Consider the following 22,570-nt stretch of genomic DNA (forward strand, 5'->3'; position numbering starts at 1 on the left):
TGCGCTTCCCCCTCCCCAGTCTCTAGCCGCAGCTCACTCTCTGCTGGGACCGTGCTGCTCCCCCCGCGCCGGACCTGTCCGCGGGGAGGGGCCGCCGGCCAGGGAAAGCCTGTGCTGGTGGTCTCGGGAACCCATGCTGACCGAGAGCGCTCTCCCTTTGGCCGCCGGCCCCTCTGACCAGGGCGGTTTTGCCCCCCGCAGAGCAGCCTGCACAGCGAGGAAGGCCTGGGCGTGACGGCGCTCGGCTCGCTCTACGGCGGCGCGCTTCTGTCCTCCACGTGCCTCCCGCCGCTCCTGATTAAGAAGTTCGGCTGCAAGTGGACCATCGTCCTCTCCATGTGCTGCTACGTGGCCTTCTCCCTGGGCAACTTCTACGCCAGCTGGTACAGCCGCACGCCTCCCGCACGCCTCCCGCCCGGCTTCGGGGTCAGGCTTCAGGGTCAGCGGCTCGAGAGCCCTCCGCTGGCACCTGCCCGAGGATGCCCGTTGCCTCCCCTGTAACATGAGCGCCACGTCCTGACCTTCCTCTCTGCTTCTGGACAGGAGAACGTGGTGGCTTTTTCCCATTTCTCTCCCTTCGAGATGTCTCTGTCCCTTGGGTGGGGCCCATCTCCGCCCCCCAGTACCCAGCCCTGACCTCCCCTCAGATCTGTTGTGGGCCTGGAGCTCCCCTCCCTGCCAGGGCACTTCTGTGTCCCCAGCGATGAGAGCTGGACCCTGGCGTTCAGGGTGAATTTCAGGGGATTTAGCAGAATGTGACCGGTGGACCCAAACCATACCCTCCCCGCATCACAGAAAGTGGACGCAGCAGGGCTGGAGCTGGGGCAGGGGCCCGGCCTGGGCTCCGCCTACTCCCTGACGGAGGGGGTCCTCCGGGACCAAGCTCTAGGAGCACTGGCCCCACGCGCTAATTCCCAAGAGCACACCCGTCAAGCATCTCTTCGGAGAGATGGCCACTATCATCCAGGACATGACGATTCCAGGGACCTCAGTCTTCTGTCTCATCCTGCCATAGAGGTTCCATACGGAGCCTTCAGTGAAGAGGGTAAACCAGCCAATCAGCCAGTCAGGGATTCAAAAAATCAGTCGTTTTCGACATTAGCTGTTAGAGACTCCGCCTTACTTGTAATCCAGCTCATTGGTAGTTGCTTTCAAACGCAAGGAAGTTCCCTGGCAGTGAATTTCTCTCTTGCAAATGAACCTGAACCAGAAAGAGCAGTGGGTCTGGTCATTTCTCTGCGGGCGAAGGATGGTGAACCCACTGATCCGGCTACTCCACAAGCACGACGAAGCTTAGTGAGGACGAGGCAGGGGTCTCCTTCTCCGCAGAGGCAGGGACGCTGTCTGCTTTTATCTCACAGGTACACCTTGATCCCCACCTCCATAGTGCTGGGTCTCGGCGCAGCCCCACTGTGGTCCGCCCAGTGCACGTACCTCACCATCATGGGAAACACGCAAGCAGAGAAGGTGGGGACAGTCGGCCGAGACGTGGTGAACCAGTATTTCGGCATCTTCTTTCTCATATTCCAGTCGTCCGGCGTGTGGGGCAACCTGATCTCATCCCTGGTGTTTGGCCAGACGCCCACGCAAGGTAAAAGGTCGCGGGGCTCAGTGACGGCCCCCGAGCGCCCCCCATCCCGCTCACACGCGCCTTTATTCCACGACAAGGGCAGGTGCACCACCCGACATGGGGCTCGACCCCTGGGCCCCAGCCTCTCCTGTGCCCAGCTCTTCTCCAGGACGGTCTGCGCAGCTCTGGGGGTCGGTCTTGTCCACAGGTTCTCCAGCCTTGCTGGCCCTGCCTTCCCGGAGGCAGGGGGAACGCTTGCAGAACAGTGCCCCGGGGAAATGGAGGCCACTGCCCCTGGAACTGGGGTTCACAGAGTCATCACCGTCCTTTCAGACCGAGAACAGGCTCAACTGATTTCCTGTCCCACTAAACTGCTCGACTGTCCAGTGTCTCAATGTCCCACTAAGACCAGTTGTCCCTTGACTGGTTCAACATTTGACGGCTGATGACTCACGTCTTTACCTGACCTTGGCCAGACAGGACTATAATGTGTGTATTTGTGTAATATCTGCACCCATTGATGTCTGAGGATTTAAACCGAGGGCCGAGGAAATAAATCTCACCAATTCTCACCGGCAAACCTAATTCATGGGCCGGGGTGAGGGTCAGTCCTGAGTCCTGACTCTTACCGGGACTGCGCCTCTCTCTCCGGCCTGGTCCTCCCGGGACTGCGCCGTCCCCTATAAAGTCCCACCTTCGCAAAACTCCAAAATCCTCCTCCTGTTTCTCACATGGTGTCATCAGTTGCTAAGTGTGTCGGAAGAAGGGAACCCTTTGGGTGGATCAGGCCCGTCTTTACTCATTATTGATGACCTTGACAGACCCTGACAGGGCCTGGGATTAAGCTTCAGTCTCTAACACACGACTGGTGCAAAATGGAGTGAACGTCTTTACTTTTAAAGACACCAGACAAGCGAGCTTCATTCCCCAAGAGGTCTCCGGACCCGGACTCCGAGGAGTGAGGCATCCCCAGCGCCCCCGAGGCTTCTCAGCCTCCCCCCTGCGCCGGCTCAGTCTCCGTGCTGCGGATCTCAGCAGCCAGGTTCTGTGTGAGGAGGTTTCTGCTACGACAAACGTTCTGTCTTGCATGGCGTCTCCCCGCTCTCTCCAGAGACTCTGATGGGGTCAGAGACGCGCGGAAGGTGCACGTTTTGTTCTTCTAGCAGATAGGGAACGTAACACTCAGAAGAGGCGGGCATCGACCTGCCCAAGGTCACGGAATGGCCACGGATGAATCTCAGGCCCAGCATTTCCGTCCAACACCTGCTCTCACGTCAGTGTCCCTACTCCTCCTTGGTTAGGTTGGGAACGTTGAGCATTTTCATTATGTGCAGAAAGTCACACAAGCAGGCAGCCGTTACGGCACATGTGTCTCTGTAAAATCACGCACACAGATGCGTGCCCAGAAGCAAGCGTGTTTGGAGGTATGTAGTCAGACAAGCCCCTGACTTTGACCTATCGTGACTCTCGGCTACAGGGTGTCCGGGCTCCTGTTAGCTCTGTGCTTCCTTACTCGGGCCCCTTGTCCTATCGGTTCCCTGTGTTCTCATGTCACCTTTTTGCTTCCGACGGCACAGAGGCCATCCCCGAGGAGCAGCTCCTGTCCTGTGGGGCCAGTGACTGCCTGATGGCCACGGCGTCCACCAACAGCACGCAGCGTCCCTCGCAGACCCTCATCTACACGCTGCTCGGCATCTACACAGGTATGTGCTCACCGCGGGCGGTGTCCCTGCGGAAAAAGAGTGTCTTCCCAAAGTACAAATATTCCTGCAAAACGAGTTCAGCTGGGTCGTTCGGTGTTCTTCAGATGGAGTCAAAGACAGCGGAATGGGGCGGTCTTACAGTTCCCTACCACGACAGGATCATTTTTCTTTTGCAAAGTTCAGTACAGTAGCCAGTAGCCACAGGTGTTTATCTGCGGTTTTGTTGACCAAGTTAGAAACCTTGTTCCAAAGTCACAGGGACAAGGACGGCAGCTCTCGAGGACCAGCTCCGGCCCCGGGAACGCGCGCTCTGCACCCCCGGCCCCTGTGCGACGTTCCCCTCCTCCGTGCGCCTCCACCGGCTCTGCCCACACCTCCGGAGAGGGCTGGTTTGTAAGCACAGCGGGCTTGGGAACGCCCGGCCGGCACGTTGTGGCCGGACACACGGTCCCATCAGGCCAGTGAGAAGAAGCAAACAGAAAAAAATACTTCAGGTCCCTTTAGAGCGGACGGGTCTAAGCTATTGGACTGGAAATCGTGGCTGAAACCCGTTCCGAAGGGTTTTCACCGCCTTTCAGAGAAACGGGGAAGGCATCCGGCTCTTGGAAGGACCCTCGGCTCCCGGAGCACGGAGTGTCATTGGTGTTGCACGAGAGGAGAAACCGGGACAGGCAACGCTGCCACAAAGCCAGGAAGGACCGAGGAGGCTTCTGGGGAAAAAGGAGGAAGCACTAGCCCTCGACCCACATAACACCGGGTGCGCCGTGCAGAGAGCGGGGCCGCCACGCCTGTGGGATTCGGTGGGCGCAGGTGTCCCTCCGGGGCAGACGGTTGTCAGCCCATTCACGTGGCTCAGAACGCACCCCGGTGAGAGGGAAAGCCCCCGTCCCTCCTCCTCACTGCTCCCCCCACAGACCACCCCCGTGGCCGGTAGTTCCTGGACAGAGTGGCATTGTGACCTCCCCGTCAGGCCCGTCCTCTCTGAACGCAGCGGCCCGGCACGGGGGCTCTCGCCCAGCTGCCCCCTGCGCAGACTCCCCACCGCAGCGGGTAAACGCGGCGCTGCCTCTCACTGGCACGTATGCGGCACCCCGGGCGCTCGGGTCGTCAGTTCCCCTGCCGAGGCTTGTGGGGGACCGTCACGCTCGGCAAACAATAGCCGCGGAGGACCCGCAGTCCCGAGAGGGGAGGACTGCCCGTCCCTGGGAGTCACCTGCGGGGGAGGAGGAGGGAACCGTGGCGGTGAGGGCCGCAGAGGACCCCGGCCTCGCGGGGTGTGCGGCGCAGGCCAGAGGCCCAGCTCAGGCTTGGCAGCTTCCTTTCCCTTAAACCAGGATCTGAACCCAGTGCCCCAAAGGAGAGAGAAGGAGTGGCTGGGAGACGCCGGCTCCTGGGAGCACCCAGACCTGCCCTCTGTCTCCCCTCCAGGCAGCGGCGTCCTGGCGGTCCTGCTCGTAGCCGTGTTTCTCGAACCCACCAAGGACGCTCAGCAGAAAGACAAAGGAGAGAAGAAATTACCTTTCTGGTTCACCCTGCTGTCGACCTTCAGGCTCCTTCGAGACAAGCGCCTTCGTCTGCTGGTGCTGCTGCCGGTGTACAGCGGGTTCGAGCAAGCCTTCCTCACGGGCGACTACACCAGGGTACGCAAGAGCCCGTCAGGACGTGCACCCCAGCACCCGCGTGTCTCAGGGCCCCCTGCCCGTGGGCTGAGTGGGGAACGCGGCCTCTGGGGCCGGAGAGCAGGTTCAGGGGTCAGGAGCTCAGCATCCAGTCTCTTCCCGGTCCCCCCAGAGCTTGGCCTTGACTCCGGGGCCTGGCTCTCACTGGAGATGTGTCTTCAGGGCAAGGGCCCACGCGCTCCGGGAGCCGTCGCGTGGAACGTGTCCTGTGCCAGGCCGTCCTGCCTGCTGTGTGCGCAGGGAAGGCCTCTTTGGGGGCAAGCCAGCAGAGACACTGTCCCCGGGGCTCCCCACCCGTGTGGTGTCCTGTCCTGAAGACGGTCATGGGGTGCCGTGGGAGGGATGCGTCAGACGGGGATAGTACAGAACAGAGACGCCTTCTCCCGAAAGTGCCGGTTGGGGGCCGGGGAGCCGAGGGGCCGAGAGCCGGGAGCAAGGCCACTCCTTGAGGGTTGCCGTTCCTTGACCAGAAAACCTCTCTTGCTCCCTGCCCTCCTCAGCTCACCCCCACGTAGACGAGCCGATGTGCCAAGCTAGCCAGATGCCCAGTTAAATCCGAATTTCCGGTGAATCCCAGCTCTTTCAGGACACGTACACTCTGAGGATGCGTGCGTCCTGGGTTCTCTCTGGCACCCCCTGCTCCAGGGACAGTCTTGATGGAGAGTCTTGGAGTTCCAAAGACTGAGGACAAAAATGACAAAACAGCCCTTTGGCACTTGGCCACGGCCCTCCCGTGGGCCTTGCTGTTGGCCATGCGGCATGTGACTCGGCCACGGCCCCACTGTCCCAAAGCGGCAGAGCTTCTGTCCAGCCCGCTCGCTTGGGCGCCTGTCCTGATTCTGCCTGGGGACGGTGGGTCCAGGCGCTGTCCCGGGTCCAGGCCGGGGTCGCTCAGTACCCCCCGTCCGGGGCAGGAGCGCTCCCAACCTCGCGTCTGCAGAGTCCTTTCGGTCCTTCACATCCGCTGCTTTTCTATCGGGATTTTATTTGCGGAGCAGTTTCCGGGGCCCAGCACGGAAGAAGCCGAGGGCCCCACCGGCCCCAGACAGGCCTAGCCTCCCCACTAACAGTGTCCTGCCCCAGAGGGGACATTTGTTCCCACCCGTGAACCTGCCGTGATGCGTCTTCATCGCCGACGTCAGGGGGCACTCCTGGTGCTTGTGTTCCCTGGGTATGGACACGTGTGTAAGGACACGCGTCCACCATCCCGGTGTCACACGGGGAGGCTCTGCTGCCCCGAGAGTCCTCTGTGCTCCCCCGTTGGTCCTGCCCAGCGCTGTCAGCCCGCAGTGAGCGGAGCAGGAGCTGCCCAGATCCTCACGCAGCTCACAGGACCTCCGTGACATGGCGAAGGACGTGTGGGGACGACCGGGTGCAGGGCCCGTCCTCGCTCGTTCCCACCCGGTTTGGGCATGTTGTCCTCCCCTGGCCGCCTCGAGGCCTAGACGAAGGTCCCACGCGGCCACGTAACGTGCCCCGTGCTTCCCCCGCAGTCCTACACCACCTGCGCCCTCGGGATCCAGTTCGTCGGGTACGTGATGATCTGCTTCTCGGCCACCAACGCACTGTGCTCCCTGCTGTACGGAAGGCTCTCCCAGCACACGGGCAGGATCGCGCTCTACGCGCTGGGTAGGCGGACCCGTGGCCCCTGGCGGGCGGGAGCGGCAGCGGGCAGGCGGGCGGAAGGGCACGCGCGGCTCGGCGAGGGGTGCGGGCTGAGCGTGCGCGGCCCTGCGGGAGGCTTCCCGTCCTCGCTGTCAGGACAAGACTGCGCCCTAAGCGCACCTCACCCTCTGGTCTCTTGGGAAGGGAAGATTCACAGCAGCGTGGATAACCAGGGCACTGCCGAGACCACGACCAGGCCACCCAGTCCAGGTCTCACGTGGCTGTGGCGGGGACACGGCAAGGAGGCCACAAGCACTAGTCGGCGCCCACCAGGGGCCACGTCATCCGACTGGGTTTCTCCGTTTCATCCTTCCGGTCGCCCTGGGGAGGGGACACTGCCCACTTTACAGATGAGCGAACTCAGGAACAGAGCAGGTAGTGAGCTGCCCCGGAGCACACAGCCACGGCGAACACGGCAGGCGTCTCCCTTTGACCCGTCGTCCTAGACGCTCCAGTGTCCACAGGAATCACGAGGCCAGAACTCAACGACACGGGTGTCAAGTCAGGAGGAACGAGCCTGGGGGACTCTGCCCACCTCTCCGCTCACATCCGCGCCTGCTGGGGAGCCCAGCGCCGTCCCGCGCCCCCAGCACTCACCGCGAGTCCAGGGGTCAACGACCCCCCCCTTCTGTCACTCTGGGGTCTCCGCGTCTGGAGCACAAGGAGACCCCCTGCACGGTCCAGGGGCTCGTGGCCCAGCCCTGCTGATGGGGTCGGGGCGAAGGTGGGCAGAGCGGCCCCCCCACCCAGTGGGCGGCGACGAGGGGCTGTGAAGGGCACTCCTGGTCTGCCGGCACGCTCAGGGTCAGCGTCCAGGGGCGGAGGGCGGTTGGGAGCGTTTCCGGGAACGTTACTCACACGTAGAAGCAAACAAGAGGCTTCTTGAGCGTCGCCTGGTCCACGCCTCCCGGGGGCTGCGCTCACTTCCGGCCGGTTTCCGCCCTCTGCGCCCGCAGGTGCGGTGACCCACCTGTCCTGCAGCATCGCCCTCTTGCTGTGGAGACCTGACCCCCGCCAGCTGGCCGTGTTCTTCGTGTTTTCTGGGCTTTGGGGCGTGGCCGACGCCGTCTGGCAGACACAGAACAATGGTGAGTCTCCCCCAGGGGTCTGTACCTGGGCCAGCATGGGGGACACGTGGCAGGCGGGGGACCCGCCCTCCCAGGGCCCCCGGGGGGGTGCACCTACGCGAGCCTAGAGCAGGAGGCAAACGGGAACCAAGGGTGCTCTGGGCGCCGGCCTGGACTAGAGCATCTATTCAGGCCCAGGACGTGAAAGGAAATGACCCACGGGACAGCTTTCTTCCCTAAGAATGGCCCCCTCGTGGCTCTCTGTCTGGAGAGCGTCCCTGCGCAGTGACACGGCAGTGCCGGGTGCTGGAGCCATGGGGCTGGAGAGGCCTCCAGGCACCCTCGGCCCCGACGGGGAGAAAGCTGAGCGGGAGACTGGCTGGTCACTCTGACAGCAGCCAAGAGGGGCGCTGGGACCGGGTCGCAGTCTTCTGGGGAACTGAGGCCGGTCGGTGCGGCTGGTCTGGAGGTCAGGCCGGAGTCAGGGGAACTGAGGCCGGTCGGTGCGGCTGGTCTGGAGGTCAGGCCGGAGTCAGGGGAACTGAGGCCGGTCGGTGCGGCTGGTCTGGAGGTCAGGCCGGAGTCAGGGGAACTGAGGCCGGTCGGTGCGGCTGGTCTGGAGGTCAGGCCGGAGTCAGGGGAACTGAGGCCGGTCGGTGCGGCTGGTCTGGAGGTCAGGCCGGAGTCAGGGGAACTGAGGCCGGTCGGTGCGGCTGGTCTGGAGGTCAGGCCCGAGTCAGGGGAACTGAGGCCGGTCGGTGCGGCTTGTCTGGAGGTCAGGCCCGAGTCAGGGGAACTGAGGCCGGTCGGTGCGGCTTGTCTGGAGGTCAGGCCCGAGTCAGGGGAACTGAGGCCGGTCGGTGCGGCTGGTCTGGAGGTCAGGCCCGAGTCAGGGGAACTGAGGCCGGTTGGTGCGGCTGGTCTGGAGGTCAGGCCGGAGTCAGGGCCCGGCTGACTGTCCTGGGGCCGGGCTGCAGGTGAGAGGCCGGGGAGCCGCGAGGGGCTGCAAGTCTGAGACGGTGACACAGTCTGGGTCGCCAGAGGCCACTTCCCGGCTCGTGGAGGCGTCTTCTCCTCTGGCTGCTCCTCACTTGGCGGGAGGGACGCGGAGCTCTCCGGAGGCTGCTCACAAGGACACAAATCCAACGCATAAGGGCTCCCCCTTGAGACCTCGGCATCGCCCCCAGAGGCCACACCTCCTAACACGGACACCTTGGGGTTAGGGTTTACCCTCTGGATTTGGGGGTACAAGTGTTCTGGCCATAGCAGATGGGACACGCTGAGGGGACAGCTGGGCCAGGTGCTGGGGGTGAGACGGAGAGGCTGGGGGCCGGTTGGGGGCCGGACGGGGGCCCGGGCTGCCTGGGGAGGGGCCTTGATTTGCTCCGTGTTGGGGCAAGTAGCAGAAAGGGTCCAGGTGGGAAACGGCAAGTCAGCCCCTTCGGGGTATGGGGGGACCGGGAGCTGCTGCGTTCACTTGGGGAAGACACACAGAGCAGCATCGAGGGGGCCGTGGCGCGGAGCAGGAGGAGAGGGGAAGCGGGTCGAACAGGAAGGGACAGGGCCAGCTCGGGGGCGGGGGGTGCGTGTGGCCTCGAACGCAGCGTCCCCAGGATGGGGTATGAGGGGCGGAGAAGCAGAGCAGACAGAGGACGGTGCTGGGGACGCAGCTCTAAGACGTGGCTGTGCATAGGGCTCACCGCTCAGGCTCTGGGCGGGGAGCTGTGCGCGGAGGGCCACCTGCGGGAGGGACGTCACGGTCACCACACAGTGCAGGACAGCGGCGGCGGGTCCGGGCACACAGTGAGTCTAGCGGGACACTGGGAAGGCCCGGCGGCCATCGGAGCAGGGGCTGATGTGGGCGGCAGCAGCCGTGTGGTTGGGGTGTCTGGGGGCCCCTGCGTCAGCCGCGGGTCGTGCTCCCTGTGGAGAGATGAGCTGCGACTGAGGGGTGTGGGAGACGCCACGGGGAGAGGCGGGGCGCAGGGGTGCGGCAGCATGCGTGTAGGGCCGGTGACCGAGGGCTTCCATTCTGGGAGGGACTGAAAGTAACAGCCGCGTTTCCCACAGGCCTGTCTCCAGCCTGGACGGGCAGCCGGTGCCGGGCCCCAGTACTTGGCTCCGAAGAGAGCCTCTTCCCCTAGTGACATGACTGCGGCCCCGAGCCGGGAAATGCGTGGGGGCTGGAAAGTGGGTCAGGCGGGTCCACAGACAACACAAGGCCGGGCCTGGCTGCTGCCCCTGCCTCCAGGGAGGAGCACACAGGACCTCGGTCACCGTGGCCTCGTGTCCCCGCGGTGGCCCCTTCCTGGCCAGCTGCGTTGTGGCCGGCTCACAGAACAGCTGGAAAAACGTCTTCGCACAAATCCGGTGCTGCCGGAGTCAGGGGTCCAGACTACTCGGCCTCCCGACGGCCCCGCAGGTGCAGGTGTCTTTGCTAAACTCCGGAAGCCGCTGACAAGCGCGTGTGCGACTCCAGGCCGTGATGGGACACGGTTGCCGCAGGGACGGGCACGGTCACAGGCTGGGCTGGAGGGTCCCTGCAGAGACGTGCTGATTCCGTGAGGAATGGGAGACAGAAACACCCTCACTTTTTGGGCAGCCCAGAGCTGCGAGCCGGGACAGGCCACGTCCCCCGGGAGCACCAGGAGAGAACGTCTCTGGGCCTCGGCGTGCAGGTGTGAGAGCCGCAGGGCGTTCCCGAGCGCACACGCCGTCCTGCCTCCCACAGGGTTAGGCGAACTTTTCAAGCGTTTACACATTACAAGTCAGGCAGGGGACGGGGGAGGGGGTCCCAGAACACCGCAGGCATAATCCTCTAGATGTTCCCGACAACTGCCGTGAAAATGCTTGGCTTGCTTTCTCCCGGAGACGCAGGATGATGACGCTTTTCACCGTCCTTTTCTTGCCGGGGACGGAGAGCCTGGCAGGCCGAGCCTTGTCACGGTTGTGCAGACGGGGCTCGGTGAGGCCCGGCGAGGCCTGGGACGGTCCAGCACAGCGGGTGGCCTGGAGCCAGACTCCCTGGAATAGAGCACAGACGTGAAAGGAATTATTTAGATCTCTTCGTGCAGACAAAAAGTCATTTTTTTCAAGGACACATCGGCTATTGGGGAAACTGTTCTTGTCGTTGCGTGAGGATTCCTCCCGGAGTCTGAGCTCCCAGGCCTCTCGAAGCAACGGCGCTTTCCTCCCAGAGTCCCGCGTGCTGACCGCGCCGGGCTCCCCGAGCCCCCGCCGCAGGGCAGGTCCTAGTGAGCGCCCTCTGCCACGCCCCGACGAGAGCGCGCTCCTGGTGTTGCTTTCCTAAGGAGCAGGTTGGTTTCTCCTCTTAGTCTCCTCAAACGTGTGTGTCTGGTCTGGGAGAGGCGAGACCTGCGCTTTCCTAATTCTTGAGACTGAACACGGTTCCATGCAACGCAGCCCTCCTCTCCGCCACGCTTCTCCGTGTAAACCCGGACTCAGAAGCCGACCCGAGGCCCGAGCGACCCGCCCTCCTTCCCGGGGCAGGTTGTGCAACCGCGGCTCCGCGTTCCCACCGGGCTCCGGGCGCCTGCAGCCTTCGGGCCGCCGATCTGGGCCGCGGACTCCTGTGTCTTCACGTGCTCCGACAGTTCAGCAAAGACGGCACCGTTGCCGTAGCAACCCCTCCCACCGCGGCCCGGTGTTTGTGATTCAGAATTTCTGGTCTAAAAATACGCTTCTGCCGTGTAAGCGGCCAGAGGGCCGTCTGGGTTGATTAACACAGAAAACGTGCCTCTGTTACAGGCTCAGGTCACCGGCCCGTCTTCTCCAAGCAAACAGGATGGCCCGATGGCGCGTCCGCACCCTCACACGCGGTCAGAGGTCAGCCTCTGGTCACTCCCACCCATGCCTTCCTGGGGAGGACGAGGCAGGAGCAAGGTTTTTTTTCTTTTAAATAAGCTTTTTATTTTAGAATAATTTGAGTTTACAGAAAAGTCGCAAAGACTGTACGGAATGTCCCCATGACCACTTTCTTAGTTTCCCTGACGCTGATACCTTACAGAACAGCGGCACATTTGTCAGAACCGCTGCTGGCAGGCGGCCCAGCTCAGCTGCAGACTTCATTTGGCTTTCTCCAGTTTTCCCTCTTCGCGTGTCCCCGGGACCCACCCACTGTCCCTCCCAGGGTCCCCCCCCAGGGTCCCCATCGCACTGAGTCACCACATCTCCTTGGTCTGCTCTGTGACAGTTTCTTTCCTTGCCGTCTGTGACCTCGAGCCCTCCACAGAGTGCCGGTCCGGTACCGTGGTGCGTCCGGGGTTGGGGTCGTCTGATGCTTCTCGTGACCGGGCTGGGTGACGCTCTGGGGCGGGAAGGCCCAGAGGGACATGCTCTCTCGTCACACCCACCGCTCCACGGCAGTGCAGCCCGCACGACCTGCCAGACCCTCCCAGGCAGACCCGCGGCTCTTCCCCTGACTCGGCCGGTTCTGGGGAGGCAGTCACCAGGTCTAGCCCACAACCACGGGGGAGATAATTAGCCCCCACCTGTCGGGGGGGGGGGTCTGTGCAAAAACAGGTGCAATTGCTTCCTCGGGAAAACGTGTCCCGTGTCCCCAGGTTCTCTAGTGACTTACCCGACTCTGTCTGTATTGCAACGGGCTCTCGTATTTCGGTCCCAGTCTGGTGCTACGCTCCTTATTCTGTCGCTCTGAGTGTCCAGCTTTGGCCGCTGGGGTCTCTCCTGTTCGCACCGGTGAGCTTCTGACCGTCCATGTCTGCGTTGCTGCTTCCCTGCTTGCCGGTACTAAAACGCCCCCAGAGCCGTCTTTGGCGCCAGCACCACCATCCGCCGTTCCTCAAGGACCCGGGGCAACGGTGGCAGAGAGTGAGACCTGAGGACTGGGCATGCTCACTGCGCCTACATGACCAGGCTTCGGGGCCGCAGCGGGGGAGAAGGGTGCATGCGGGCTGGCGTCCACCTATGCACGTCTGCGCTTCTGGATCTGCCGGTACGTCAGCAAGGACGAGGGCACACCGGGTCCCCCAGGGTCCCCCACTCGGCTCCAGCACCCCGCCCCTCCCCCCCCCCCCCCCCCCCCCCCCCCCCCCCGCTGCGGTGGGACCGCCCTGTGTGACAGGAGCAGCCCGGCCGCTTGCTTGCTCAAACCTGGCCTACGGTGAAGTGATTCAGGATTGTTGAAACACGAGCTTCCCACCTTCCCTTCTCTCTGGAAGGGCTTTCCCTTCTGCTCGCTCTGACCCGAAGGGGCTGCTGGACTCTGACGCAGTCAACGCGCTGCTTTCTTTACGTTCAGAGTAAAGGGTCCAGATCGTGGGTAGTTTCCTGAGGAGCCGACTCGGTCATTTGCCCTCGTCACAATCTAAATTTAGTCTGGAACCCTAGACGGAACACATGACTTTGACGTTAGCATTGGTGCCTTGCTAGAACATTCACGGAACTGGGGTGTGTTTGCTCTGGTCTGCACCTGCTGAGGGCACCCAGGCCTGCTGGCCGCGGGACCCGAAGCGCCTGCCACCCGCAGCCGAGTGCGGCAAACGTGGACCCTCCACTCTGGCTTCTCCTTTCCGGATCCTGTTTTAAGTGTCCACCTCTAGGAATTCAGGCGGTCTTTGTTTCGTTTTACTCGAATCCCAGTGAGTGAACATCCCGGGTCGTACTGGCGTCAAGGGTACGACACAGCGATTCAACACTCCTCGACGTCACCAGTGTCCTGCGTCCCCCGCACTTGTTAACCCAGCCTCCCACACGTGTCCCCTCCGGTCACTGTCCACGTGCTCTACAGTTAAGAGGTCGTGTCGTGGTTTCTCTCTCGCTCTCTCTTTCTCTCTCTCATGTTGCCTTCGCTCGCTTGTTTTGCTTCCTAAATTCCGTGTACAGGTGACATCATATGTCGTGGGTCTTTCTCTGACTGACGTATTTCAGGTGACATTACACTCTCCAGCTCCGACCATGTGGTTGCAAATGGCAATATCTCGGGGAAGCCTGGGCGGCTCAGCCGGTGAACCACCCTACCCTTCATTTTGGCTCAGGTCATCATCTCAGGGTCATGAGATGGAGCCCCGCAGGGGGCTAGGCACTGGGTGTGGGGCCTGCTTGAGAGTCTCTCTCCCCATCCTCCCTGGCCCCTTCCCGCCCAAAAATGGTGAGGTTTCATTCCTTCCTGTGGCCGAGTAACATTCCGTTGTGTCTAAACACCCACGCCGTCTTCCCTGTGCAGCGGTCGCTGGACACTGGCCGCTCCTGTAACTGGGCTATTGTAAATAATGTTGCTATAGACGTAAGGGTGCATGTACCCTTAGTATTTCTGTATCTTTGGATAAATACCCAGTAGTGCAATTTCTGGGCCATAGGGCAGTTCTATTTTAACATCTAGAAGAACCTCCACCTGCTTTCCAGAGCGTCTGCGCCCGTCTGCATTCCCAGCAGCAGTGCAGGAGCGCTCGCTCTCCCCGTGTCCTCGCCAACGCCTGTGGGTTCCAGCATTGTTGATTGTAGCCGTCCTGACAGGAGTGAGGTGGTACCTCATCGTGGTTCTAATTGGCATTTCCTGGTGGTGGACATCTTTCCTGTACCTGCTGCCATCTGCACAAAGACAAGACACCTTTAAAATAAGCTTAGGTGTCACTAAATCCCAGATTCTGTTATTAGACCCTCGTGGCTGTGCTCTCGTGAGAACGGGCACGTCACAGTCTCGGACAGGAAGAGCCGCTTCTTCTGAGCCTTCCGAACGGCCTCTTGTTTTCCCAAGCGCATGAAGTCATTTATGATGTAATCTGACCTTGTGTCTCTCTGATGGCCTCGTCCTCCTGGTTCCTCCCATGGTAGGTGAACAGCCGAGTAACCGAATGCCAACAGGAACCTTCTCAGGGTTGACGTTTCCAGGCAGGATTGCAGGAGGCCTCGCTGCTGGCCTCACACCAGGGCCGGAGAGGCTTCTCTTCCCCACGTCCCTCCCCTGCGAAACGTGGGGCGGAGGAGATGGCAGAGGCAAGAACAGAAGAGAGCTGGCCAAGGAATGTGCACGGACGTCCGTGCGGCCTCCCTGCCACCACCGCCCATCCTGCAGGACGGGCACGTCTCCGCTGAGCGCTTTCAGCGTCCACGGCCACCCCACTCAGGTCTCACCCAGGAACCTCCACCACCTTCCCATCCTGCAAACTGGAACAGCCCTAATTTACCTTCCTCGGGAAGCACTTATCAGACTACGGTCTCCTGCTCGGGCTGTCCACAGAGCGCAGCGGGTGGGCAGCTTACACAGCAGACGTTTTGTTTCTTACAGTTCTGGAGGCTGGGGTCGGAGAGCCGGGTGCGGGCAGGCTGGCCTCTGCTGAGGCGTCTCCCCTCGGCATGTCACAGCGTCTTCTCCACGTGTCCCTGCATGGCCGTCCCTAGTGCACATCAGTGTCCTGACCCCGTCCCTAGAAGGACTAGTGTGGGATGAGAGGCCTCTCTAGTGACCTCGTTCACCTAAGTCACCTCCTTCTAGGACCTGGCTCTGAACACAGTCACGTTCTGAGGGCCTGGGCTTAGGGCTGCCCGTGTGTGTCTTTGCTTTTAGACTCCAGCAAAGGGCCATGCCTCACTGACCCAGGTCGGGCCTCTGAGCCCTACTTCACTCTCCCGCGTGCTCACCCACCGAGGGACAGGCTGGACGGGGCTCTCCCCAGGGCTCCCCCTGCACGAGTTCTGCATTTCTCTCATGTGCCCTGGTTCTTCACGGCTAAACACCGTCTCCAGACTTCCCTAATCTCCAACGTAACGCAATTCTGTCTTTTTGAGAAGGAGACGTTCCTGATGTTGTTGAGAGAATTGGGCAGCAGAAAAGCTGCCCCGTTTTCAGCAATAATGGGGAAAATCTTACAGGTTTCGCAGCCACGTGTTCATGCTGTGTCTCCCCACAGTGCTTTACGGCGTGCTGTTCGAGAAGGACAAGGAGGCTGCCTTTGCGAACTACCGCCTGTGGGAGGCCCTGGGCTTCACTGTCGCATTTGGGTACAGCAAGTTCCTGTGTGTCAGCACCAAGCTCTACATCCTCCTGGGCGTCCTGAGCCTGGCCATGGTGGCGTACGGGACCGTGGAGCATCTGGAGGCCCAGAGCCTGGCCAGGTCAGCTGCCGCAGAACAGAAACAGCCAGCGAAGGAGGCGGTTATGGAGACGGCCATGTGATGGGGACGCACGCCCACGTGCTCGGGGCTTCTAGATGATTCTTCCCAGCGGCGTCAGCGGTTTCCAGCCGTCCTGAGCACATCACATAGTTACCTGCTTCTGTATGGTTTTTTTTCTCTTCTGACAAGTTTGCAGCCCACCGTGTCTCCGGTGGGGATGGAGAGTGTGTGCGAAGGAATCCCTCAACGCCAGACGCAACGGAGACGTCGTCGGCCAGTGGCACCGGGCTTGGGTAGAGCCAGCAGCTCCCACCTGCTGTTGTGCCCACGGGTGCTGCTGTCCGTAAGAATCGGAAGATGTGACGACAGTGCGTGTGACACTATAATCGTACCCACGGGTAACCCGACGCGCAGGCAAGTCCGCAGACACCCCCAGGGTCAGTGAGCGACACAGCCAGACGAGAGTTACTGTGCCTCAAAGTTTACAGACTATGGGTTTCTAAATAAATGTAACTACAGTACAGACGTGTCTCCCACTCACTCGGGTACTTTTGTTCTGAGTCCTGGCGGCTCGCACGCACCGCGGGCGTCGGGTCGGGGAGCTAGGTGCTGGCGGTCACCACGCGGAGGCTGACGACGCGGTAGACCTGGCCCGTGGGTGCATCTAGCGCCTGCCGTGCCCCGTCCGTTCAGAGCCCGCGTCCGCCAAGCCTGCCCCCACCCTCGTGGTCTTTAACCCCCGCCAACGCTGCCTCTGCCGCCTCCTGAGGCGTCTTCCTTCTCCCTGAAGCTCAGCACGCCCGGCCCCTCTGACGGCGTCCCTGGGCTGTCCCCTTGCCCGTCACCCCGCGGTGCCGTCCGCCGTCCTCAGTCCCCGGAGGCGGTCCTCTGCACCTTCCCACACCCCCTGCTTCCCTGTGGACGGCGTCCCCCTGGCCCCAGCTCGCCCGTCAACCCCGCACACCGGCCCGCACTCCTCCGGGCCTTAACAAAGTGCTGTCACCTGTGTAAAACCCGTACACCCCCCAGCCCTTCAACGAGGCAAGTGCAGTCCAGTCCCGAGGTCCACGGGGGCTGCCGAGCTCCTCTCCGGACGCTTCGCTCCGAACCTTTGCTCACAGGCTTCCTTGACCCTGAGAACCTCCCAGCCCCCACACCCGTGCACCGGCTCAGGCGGGCCGACCTCACGGGCCAAGCAGCTTCCGTCCTGCCGTACCGTCCGTCTTAGCATCTCCCCAGCTGACCCTTGAGCTTCGCTGGGCTGCGATACCATGTTAACAGGCACCCGTGACTGTTTGTCGAGTGAAGAAAATCCATCAATAATTCAAGGAATCATTCACCCATTCCTGGGTCTCTCCGTGAAATTCCAGCCCCCCCGCCCCCCGCATTGAGTACGAGTTGAGCCCGTTTCCCTGGCCCGCGGCTCCCTCCAGAGGGCTCGCCTCCTCCCCGTGGCCTCGCGGACCCACCACCCACCTCAGCCCTCCTCCCTCCTCCCCCTCCGGGCCGGCCAGGCCTCCCCCTTGCGTCTCCGTCCGATGCGTTCCTGCCCTCCCGAGCCCACACGGAATTCCGTAACTTCCGGAGCCCTCCGTGGCTTCACGTTCTCTGAATCTCGTGTGTTTCCTCCCGCATCGCCTTTGTGTGCACGATCCTGACCGTCTCCGAACAGAGAGTTCCGGCCGCCTCACGAAAACGCAACACGCAGCAGGGGTTGCAGGACGGCCCGAGGGGTGGGTGGCAAGCGCGGCGTCTCCCGCGCGGAGGTCCGGGTTCTGTGCGTAGAGCATGTGTGGCTCCCGGACGCAGCCAGGATAAGACGGGCTGGTTCGGAACTCATCTCTGCTCACTCAGCTCAGGGTCTTTGAAAGTGAGACCCGTCACTTAAGGATCCCTCATTCCTTCCAGAGACGCCCTTGAAGATTATCCTAGACAGCAGGCCACACGCCCCTGACCCCGCTAGACGTCTGCTCACACGTAGATGGCACTGAGGAGTGTGCCCTGAGCCAAAGGCCCGCAGTAAGGCCCCATGGGCTGCGAGCTGCGCCGGGACGTGTCGGGCAAAGGGCTACAGACCTCCAGAGACACCTGTCCCAGCCAGTGTCCAGCGTCAGGGCCCAGACCCAGAGGGGACGCAAGCCATCCTGATAGTTTGTTGTTTTATCTTAGTTTTTTTTATTATTATTATCATTATTATTATTTTATTTATTTATTTAGGAAGGCGAGGGAAGTGTCCTCCGTGACTGGTGACACTGGCTGTTTCCTGACCAGGGGCGGCCATCGAGTGTCTGAGGGAGGAGGGTGGGCAGACCAGGCGTAGAAGGCAGAGGCCGGACCCTCGCCCCTGTTGCTGGGGGTGCCCCGCCCCTCCCTGCCCGAAGGGTCTCCCTGATCCGTCAGACCCTCGAGGATGAGAACGTGGGCAGAGGGACCTAGCTTTGAACTTCGGGCCCAAAGACCGCCCTGGTCCCAATACCAGGAGCCACCCCAGGACAGACTGTGAGAAGACGGGGCCGAATCTCCGAGCGTCCCCACAGCAGGGGCTGAACGATTTCTCTCGAGGCTAAGGGGTCGCCAGGGTGCCGGTGAGACGGCTGAGCCTGGATCCCGTCCGCTGCTGCGGATGCCGGGGGGGAAGCGTGCCAGACGACGCGGCTGCCCGGAGCCCAGGCCCCCTCGAGGGACGGGAGGCCCACAGGTCCGCCTGACGCAGACACGGCGGCGGCTCGCCGCGGAGGGTCTCAGCGGACAGCCCTTTCCCCTCTGCCCACAGCTGCTCGGCTGCGTCCCTGGCTCTCCCGGGACGATCGCCTACGGCATGAGGGCCTCCTCACTTCTCTGCTTTGAACTCGCTGGTGAGAAGCGTTTGAGAATGTGCCCCAGGACGCTGGTGCGGGGCCTGGACAGAGAGTCCCCCCGCCCCAGCTCTGGCCTCTGCCCGGCCGGCGGGTGAAGGGTGAGTGCCAGCGCCCAAGGTCACACCGGGACTTCCAGCTCCCCACGGGCCAGCGTGAAGGCTGGATTGTAGCACAAAGTAAGTGATGTCACCTTGCCTTTTGTGTTCCTTTCCCACGGTGAGACTCTTCCCGTGTCGTAAAGAGTCAGCACGGCAAAGTGTTGCTGTGAACGTCTGTGAGGGCCGTGCACGATGGGGCGTCCGTCCCCCGACCAAGGTTGAAATCCGGCACTTCCCAGCCTCCCAGGGCTTGACCCAACCGTCCTCACCCTCTCGGCGCGGCTCCCGGGGCCCAGCCGCTAAGCCGTGCCTACCCCCTCCGATCACTAACAAGGGCGAGGCTTACAAATCCTAGAGCGTGGAGACGTGTGTCACGATATGTTAAGACAAACTTCTGCAAACAGGAGAGATAGTGGAAAGAAAACGCTAAACGTAGAAATAACAAAGTTAAAAGCATCTAATGCAGAGAAACATGAGAGAGATCTAGGCAGTCCCTCCAGTTTGCAGAAACGAGCCCAAGTCTAGGGGCCGCCAAGCCAGGGCAGTAAGACACCCGCAGGTCACACCGTCATCATTCCCGGAGGACAGCAGCCTTGTCGGTGTTTTCAGAGAGAACCACCTTCCAGGCCCCAGATCAGAAAGGGACGTTCAGCCAAGAATGCGGGTGAGCACAGTCCGAGTGCGGACCAAGGGCCTTCGGAGGCCCTACCCTACCCCAGCCTCTACCCCGACCCCTGCCCCTACCTCTGCCCCTGCCCTGTCCCTGCCCCTACCCTTACCCCTGCTACTACACCACCCCTGCCCCTACCCACCCCTACCCCTGCCCCGACCTCTACTCCTACCCCTTCCCCTGTCCCTCCCTCTACACCTGCCCCTAACCCTGCCCCTGCCCCCTGCCCCTTCCCTGCCCCTGCCCTGCCCCTACCCTGCCCCTGCCCCTACCCTATGCCTGCCCCTACCCTACCTCTACCCTGACCCCTGCCCCACCCCTGCCCCTACCTCTACCTACCTCAGCCCTACACTACGTCTACCCCAACCCCTGCCCCTACCCCACCTCTGCCCCTACCTTAACTCTACCCCAACCCCTGCCCTTTCCCTACATCTACCCTGACCCCTGCCTTGACCCCTACCCCTGCCCCTCCCCTACCTCTGCCCCTCCCCTACCCCTACCCCTGGCTGGTGAGGGTCTGCTCCAGCCTGGGCTTCCTGTTCCTGTGTGACCGCAGCGAGTCTCACCTGCCGGAGAGAAGACACCAGGTGACGGCAAACGACAGCTGCGCGAGTGCCAGGGTGTTTGTTGCCCACTTCCGGCTTCACATCCAAAGCCAAGGATTCTTCTTCCTCCTGAACCCCTTTCCGGGCCCACGTCCGGGCCCCTCCACTGGCCCGACTGCAGATTTCTCCCAGAAGCCCCTGCCTTCCCTCCCCGGGCCACGTGACCGCTTGTCCCCGGCTCCTGCGGGCAGTGGGCATCCCAAGGTCCGGCCCACCCCGTGACCTTCCTGCTGCTGTGCCCCCCTCCCGTGAAGAGCCACCGTAGGCATCAGGCCCGCTGCTGGGGTCTCTTCTCGGACGCCTCTACGGCCCGGCTCTCAGCCCCGTCAGTCACCTGCTCTGTCGACGCTGCTACTGGGGAATCTTCCGACCCCCGTCTGTCCCCATGGTCTCTGTCGGCGGGTGACCCGACGGACCGCACCTCAGAGTGAGAGGGGGACACGCTGCCGTCCCTCCTTATCCACCAGCAATGGCTGTTCTCAATCAGGAGGAAGTCCCAATGCCCTCACCTGGCCTACAGGGCTCCCCACAGCTGGCCCCCCTCACCCTGGCCCCCCAGCCCGTCCGTTCCCCACACAGCGACATAAATGTCTCTCGCATCCCTGCGATGCGGCAGTTCCTGCTGGCTTTCCTGGAGTTCCTGTCCTCCGTCTGTCTGTCTGCCCGAGGGCTCAGGATTCAGCTTAGTGGTCCCTTCTTTGGGGACGTCCTGTAACACCGCCCAGTGCCCTGCGGACGGCAACCCGCCGGCCTCAGTCGCCCTCCCGACGGGTTCCCAGTGCCCTCTGTCCTCCCTTCCACACTGGAACCTAAGACGCCTGTCCCCTTATCCGTCCCCTCCCTGTGGGAGTGCGGGTGAGACGGTGGGCAGATCCCACAGCCGGAGGGTATCTGAGTCTGGCCCTCGGGCCCTTTCCCTCTCTCCCCTTCGTCGGTTCTACACTCCCACGGGCATTCCGTGCGCGTGGCCACACAACGCGGGAGAAGAACCCGCTGCCCAGTGAGCACAGAGAGTGGAGTTCCTGGGGCTCTCCCTTCCCCGTAGGAGCAGGGGACCACACAGTGCCCCCGTGTCGGGCAGGAGAGGACACGGTTGCCTTCCCAGCTGGCGTGGGCAGAGAAGGGCCTGTCACCTGGTCCGTGTCTCCTGGCCCTCGGAGCTCGCTGAGACCGTCTCTGGAGGGGCCGCCCGCCTTCCCGGGGACGGCGCTTTATGGACTGATTCCCTCCCAGCGACCGAGATCTGAGTGTGTTGATGGCCCTCGGCCTCTTCCCCAACCTCCTTACAAAATAGGACGAAACGACTGGAGGCTTCCCTCCAGGCTCGGGAAGGTGCAGCGCGTCATCTACACCTCAGCCGGGGAGCACAGTTGCCTGTTTCCCCTCAGCTGCTCTCCTGGAGTCCGAGGTGTCCGTATGGCGGGGTCGGGGGTCCTCTCCGTCCAGCGCCGGCCGCGACGGCGTGAGCTTCTTCCCTCCCGCCGTCATCACCTGCAGGTGCTCAGAGACCCAGCGGAGACCCACACGAGTGCCCCGGACAAGCTGCAGGGGCGCTGGGACCTGTCCACACGCGCAGCGAGCCCCCGAGCCGTGAGCGAAATTCTGAGCTGGTGTGACGCCCTTAAAGAAAAGCAGATTTGCATTCCCTGTGGGGCCCCAGACCGCGTTCCTTGCTCCGAGCACGTGAGGAATCCCAGGGCGACCCTTTCTCAGGTCTTCTCCTCCACCCCACGGCCCGTCCTGCTGCTGGCCCCCCGACCTCCCTGACCTCACACCCGGCACCCCACCTCCGCTGCATGCGTCTCTGGAGACGACAGGCCCCGTTGCTGCTGCCCCGGTGAACCCGGCCCGGGACTTCACCTGACCCACACAGCCTCCATTCTCGACCCCAACAAAGCCCAGGCAGGCCCGGTGTGCCCGGAACAGGTCTTGCCGCACGAGGAGCCTGTCCAGCCGACGAGAGCGTGTTTGCTCGTGCGCTCAGTGGGTGTCCAGCGTCGCTCTGGGCTCATACAGCAGGGCTGGCCGCGAGCTCCCGTCCTCAAGAAGTCTGTGCCAAGCAGAGGGCGTGCAGTAGCCGGGGGGAAAGTCTGCACGAGCAGCGGGGCCAGCGGACCGGCTCGGGACGACACCGGCGAAGGGACGTCTGGGTCGGGAGGAAGCGTCCTGCTTCTCCGAGAGGTGGGGTGGGGAGGGAAACGGGGGTGACCAGAGGAACACAGCCCAGCTGGGCAGAGGCGCAGCCCGGGGGCCGGCCAGGGCTGTAAGGTGGAAAGTTCAACTCAAGGCCAGGAAGCAGAGCAGGTCCCAGAAGCAGAGCAGGTCCCGGAGGGCCCGCGGGCCAATGAGACTCTGGGTTTTACTCTGAGCGATAAAACCCGCAAAACTGGGTGTGGGTGGCTGAAGCCATGGGAGCTGCTTCTGTCCCGGTCTGCAGGCTGGGAGCCCAAAGTCAAGGTGTGGGCAGGGCCGCTCTCCCCCTGACGGCCTTTGTGGGAACCCCTCCTGCCCCTACCAGCCCCTGGTGTTGCCTGCGGTCCTGCTTGTCCCATGGCTCGTGG

At 62.6% G+C, this 22,570-nt stretch overlaps 1 protein-coding gene across 3 annotated transcripts in view; it reads left to right on the plus strand.

The window, feature by feature from the left end:
- Positions 1 to 16,330, plus strand: part of UNC93A (unc-93 homolog A) — a 32,965-nt gene extending 16,635 nt beyond the window's left edge. For 2 of the 3 annotated variants that reach the window (XM_032338481.1, XM_032338482.1), the window contains 7 exons: positions 202 to 383; positions 1,362 to 1,591; positions 3,148 to 3,273; positions 4,702 to 4,913; positions 6,446 to 6,581; positions 7,574 to 7,705; positions 15,574 to 16,330. In XM_032338481.1, the coding sequence (XP_032194372.1) occupies positions 202 to 383; positions 1,362 to 1,591; positions 3,148 to 3,273; positions 4,702 to 4,913; positions 6,446 to 6,581; positions 7,574 to 7,705; positions 15,574 to 15,839 (1,284 nt within the window). In that variant the 3' untranslated portion in view covers positions 15,840 to 16,330. Of the gene's footprint in view, positions 1 to 201; positions 384 to 1,361; positions 1,592 to 3,147; positions 3,274 to 3,525; positions 3,667 to 4,701; positions 4,914 to 6,445; positions 6,582 to 7,573; positions 7,706 to 15,573 lie in introns of all 3 variants that reach the window. The other variant, XM_032338480.1, reaches the window with a different exon arrangement.
- The last annotated feature ends 6,240 nt before the right edge of the window (positions 16,331 to 22,570 follow it).

Source organism: Mustela erminea, chromosome 4, assembly GCF_009829155.1.
Source record: "Mustela erminea isolate mMusErm1 chromosome 4, mMusErm1.Pri, whole genome shotgun sequence".
NCBI lineage: Eukaryota > Metazoa > Chordata > Mammalia > Carnivora > Mustelidae > Mustela > Mustela erminea.